A 2,766-nucleotide genomic window follows, 5' to 3' on the forward strand; every position below is an offset into this window, starting at 1 on the left:
ACCATGATGGCCTCTGCCATCCCCCCACGCTCATGGCCACCTTCTTGTTGCTTGCAGGGTGTGCCAGGACTGCCAGGGGTGAAGGTGAGGAGCACTCCAAACGCCTTCCTCGCCTTTGCTGGAGCCAGCCACAGGTGCCTGGCTCCATACTTGCAGCTCTGATACCTCTTTCCTTGCAGGGGGAGGTTGGCAGCCCTGGGCAGCCCGGCTTGCCGGGACCAAAGGTAGGAGTGTTGGGACACTGGGACAGGCTGCGTGCAAGCATTTGGGGATTGCAGGGCACTGGGTAGGATCCCTGTGCTCCCCAATCTCGGGCTGCCGGAAGGATACTCCGTACTGCATCTTGCCCTTTCCTGGGCCTTGTTGCAGGGAGATGCTGGCATGCCTGGCGTGGATGGCCGCCCTGGCCTGGAGGGCTTCCCTGGACCACAGGTAGGAGCCTCAGCCCCCTCTCCAGAAGCCTTGCTCCAGGCAAGACACCCTTGCTCGCTACAGGGTCACTTGCAGCAGCTACAACCCCAGCATCCAAAATCCATCCCCAGCAACCCAAATCTATCCCTAGCAGTCAAATTCCACTCCCTGCCCTGGTGCTTTCAGCTGTTGCCCTGCTCTGGGACTGGGCTCACTGTGTGCCAGAGGTGCTGATGCTGCTTTGGGGTCCCATCAGCTTGCCAACCTGCTAGCCAGCACCTCCACCCAAAAGCATCCCTCCCTGGCTTGCTGCCCGGCCTCGCAGGCAGCAGAGGGGTGGCCTGAGACGCAGGCAGGAGGGGGTCTCCCCTTGTCAGCCAGGGTCTGGCTGCATGTGCTGCCAAGCAGGATACTCACCCTTGCCTGCCTCTCCTTCCAGGGACCCAAAGGCGACAGAGGCAGCCCCGGCGAGAAGGTAGGTGCCACCAGGCTGGGGACGAGGCACAGCTAGCAGCAGCCCTGTGGCTGACGGCTTCTGTCTTGCAGGGCGAGCGAGGTCGAGATGGTGTGGGGCTGCCCGGCCCCCCTGGTCCACCCGGTCCCCCTGGACAGGTCATCACTGTCTCGAGTGAAGATGTAAGTGATGACTCCTGGCTCCGATGCAGCTGGGGGGGAGCTAAAATTGGGCTGAGGAGAAGGGCCTGCCCCTCATGGTGCAGGGAGACTGAGGGAGACCTCTCCAGGAGTTCTGACCACTTCAGAGGAAAGATCAGGGTGAAACCCCCATTTTTTCCTCTTTTTCCAGAAGTCTTTGGTGACTTTGCCTGGTCCAGAGGTAGGTGTCCCGTTACAACCCACATCCACCCCTCGGCAGTGCCAGGTGGGCACCTGGTTTCTTGGAAAGGGGGGTGGAATTGCTCTTACAAGCATCTCTGCTTCTCTCTGCAGGGCAGACAGGGTCACGCCGGCTTCCCGGTGAGTCGGTGACAGGGCTGGGGACTGCAGGGCGATGGAGGATGGGGTTTGGGGTCTACCTTTTGTGGATCGGGGCTGAGGTGGGCTCTGTGCTCCTCCCTGCAGGGCCCGGTGGGACCGAAAGGAGAACGGGGGTCATCTGGTCCCCAAGGTTCCCCAGGGTTGAAGGTAACTGCTTCGGGCCACCTCCCGAAGGAGGGGTGGTCACACTCTGGGTCCCCCATCCTGCCCAGTCACCGGGTCCCAGCGGTGATGTCACCGTGGGAGAGGGCCTGGTCCCTCCATCTCCCCTCATGCCTCCTCTTCTCTTGCAGGGGGAGAAGGGGGAGCCCGGTGTCATCATCAGCCCTGATGGGACCGTAGTCACTGCAAAGGTGAAAGGAGAAAAGGTGGGTGCGCGGCAGGGATGGGGGTGCAGCTCATGCAGTGGGTGCCGGGTGGTCCTGGTGGTGATGTCCTTTCCTTCTCTGCTGTCTGCAGGGGGAGCCAGGGCTGCGGGGACCGATAGGACCCTCGGTAAGTCACCATCTTCATCCTCCTTGGGACACAGGGAGGGACAGGGCTTTTCCAGGGCAGAGGAGGGTGGGGGGTGACCCTGCTCCAATCATCCCCATCCTCATCTTCTCTCCCCTCCAGGGTCCCCAGGGACGAACAGGGATGAAGGGAGAGATTGGCTTTCCAGGCAGACCCGTAAGATCCGCTCTCGGTTTGTTTGTCCCTTTGGCTGTTGCCTCCTCTGCCGCATCCCCCCACCCCACGGGCACCTCTCGCACCTGCCGAACCCCTGTGGTGCCGAAGGTTGGGGGTGATGCCAGAGCTGCTGCCAGGGTGTCGCCCCAGGGCTGGCGGGGGGGCAGGGACAAGGCTCATCTGTGCTGCTCATCCACAGGGCCGTCCCGGCATGAACGGACTGAAGGGCGAGAAAGGTGACCCCGCGGATGTCAGCAGTGTGCTGGGCTTGCGGGTGAGCGCTGCCGCGGGCCCCCCACCCCGTGCTGCTGAGGGGACACGGAGGGACCCAAATCCCTTTGGGAACGGGCACATGCCTCCCTCTTTCAGGCAGGGCATGGCCCCACTGTCCCCCCTCATGGGGAATGTCCACTTTGTAGGATGCTGACACATCTTCTTTCCCCCCCACAGGGTCCCCCGGGACCCCCAGGTCCCCCAGGCCCCCCCGGCCCACCTGGCAGCATAGTCTACGACAGCAGCAACGTGAGTAACAGCACAGTCACTGTGGTGGGGATGCTGAGGGCTGGTGACTGCATCCCCTCAGTGTGTCCTGCCTGGATGGAGGGGATGGAGGTCCTCTGGTGGCACCCTGTCCAGGGCTGGCATGTGGGACTTCCGTCAGCATCACACTGAGTAGGGGAGTCCCTGAGG

The 2,766-nt window shown here is 62.7% G+C and overlaps 1 protein-coding gene across 1 annotated transcript in view; it reads left to right on the top strand.

Moving 5' to 3' along the window:
* Positions 1 to 2,766, top strand: part of LOC104505741 (collagen alpha-1(XVIII) chain-like) — a gene marked incomplete at both ends in the record, with an annotated part of 7,827 nt that overhangs the window by 3,706 nt on the left and 1,355 nt on the right. Inside the window, 13 exon segments of the mRNA XM_010146433.1 lie at positions 54 to 84; positions 180 to 224; positions 370 to 432; positions 851 to 886; positions 958 to 1,047; positions 1,217 to 1,246; positions 1,360 to 1,386; positions 1,492 to 1,554; positions 1,701 to 1,775; positions 1,867 to 1,902; positions 2,023 to 2,076; positions 2,276 to 2,350; positions 2,527 to 2,598. Coding sequence (XP_010144735.1) covers positions 54 to 84; positions 180 to 224; positions 370 to 432; positions 851 to 886; positions 958 to 1,047; positions 1,217 to 1,246; positions 1,360 to 1,386; positions 1,492 to 1,554; positions 1,701 to 1,775; positions 1,867 to 1,902; positions 2,023 to 2,076; positions 2,276 to 2,350; positions 2,527 to 2,598 — 697 coding nt within the window.

Source organism: Eurypyga helias, unplaced genomic scaffold (assembly GCF_000690775.1).
Source record: "Eurypyga helias isolate BGI_N326 unplaced genomic scaffold, ASM69077v1 scaffold27252, whole genome shotgun sequence".
Lineage (NCBI taxonomy): Eukaryota > Metazoa > Chordata > Aves > Eurypygiformes > Eurypygidae > Eurypyga > Eurypyga helias.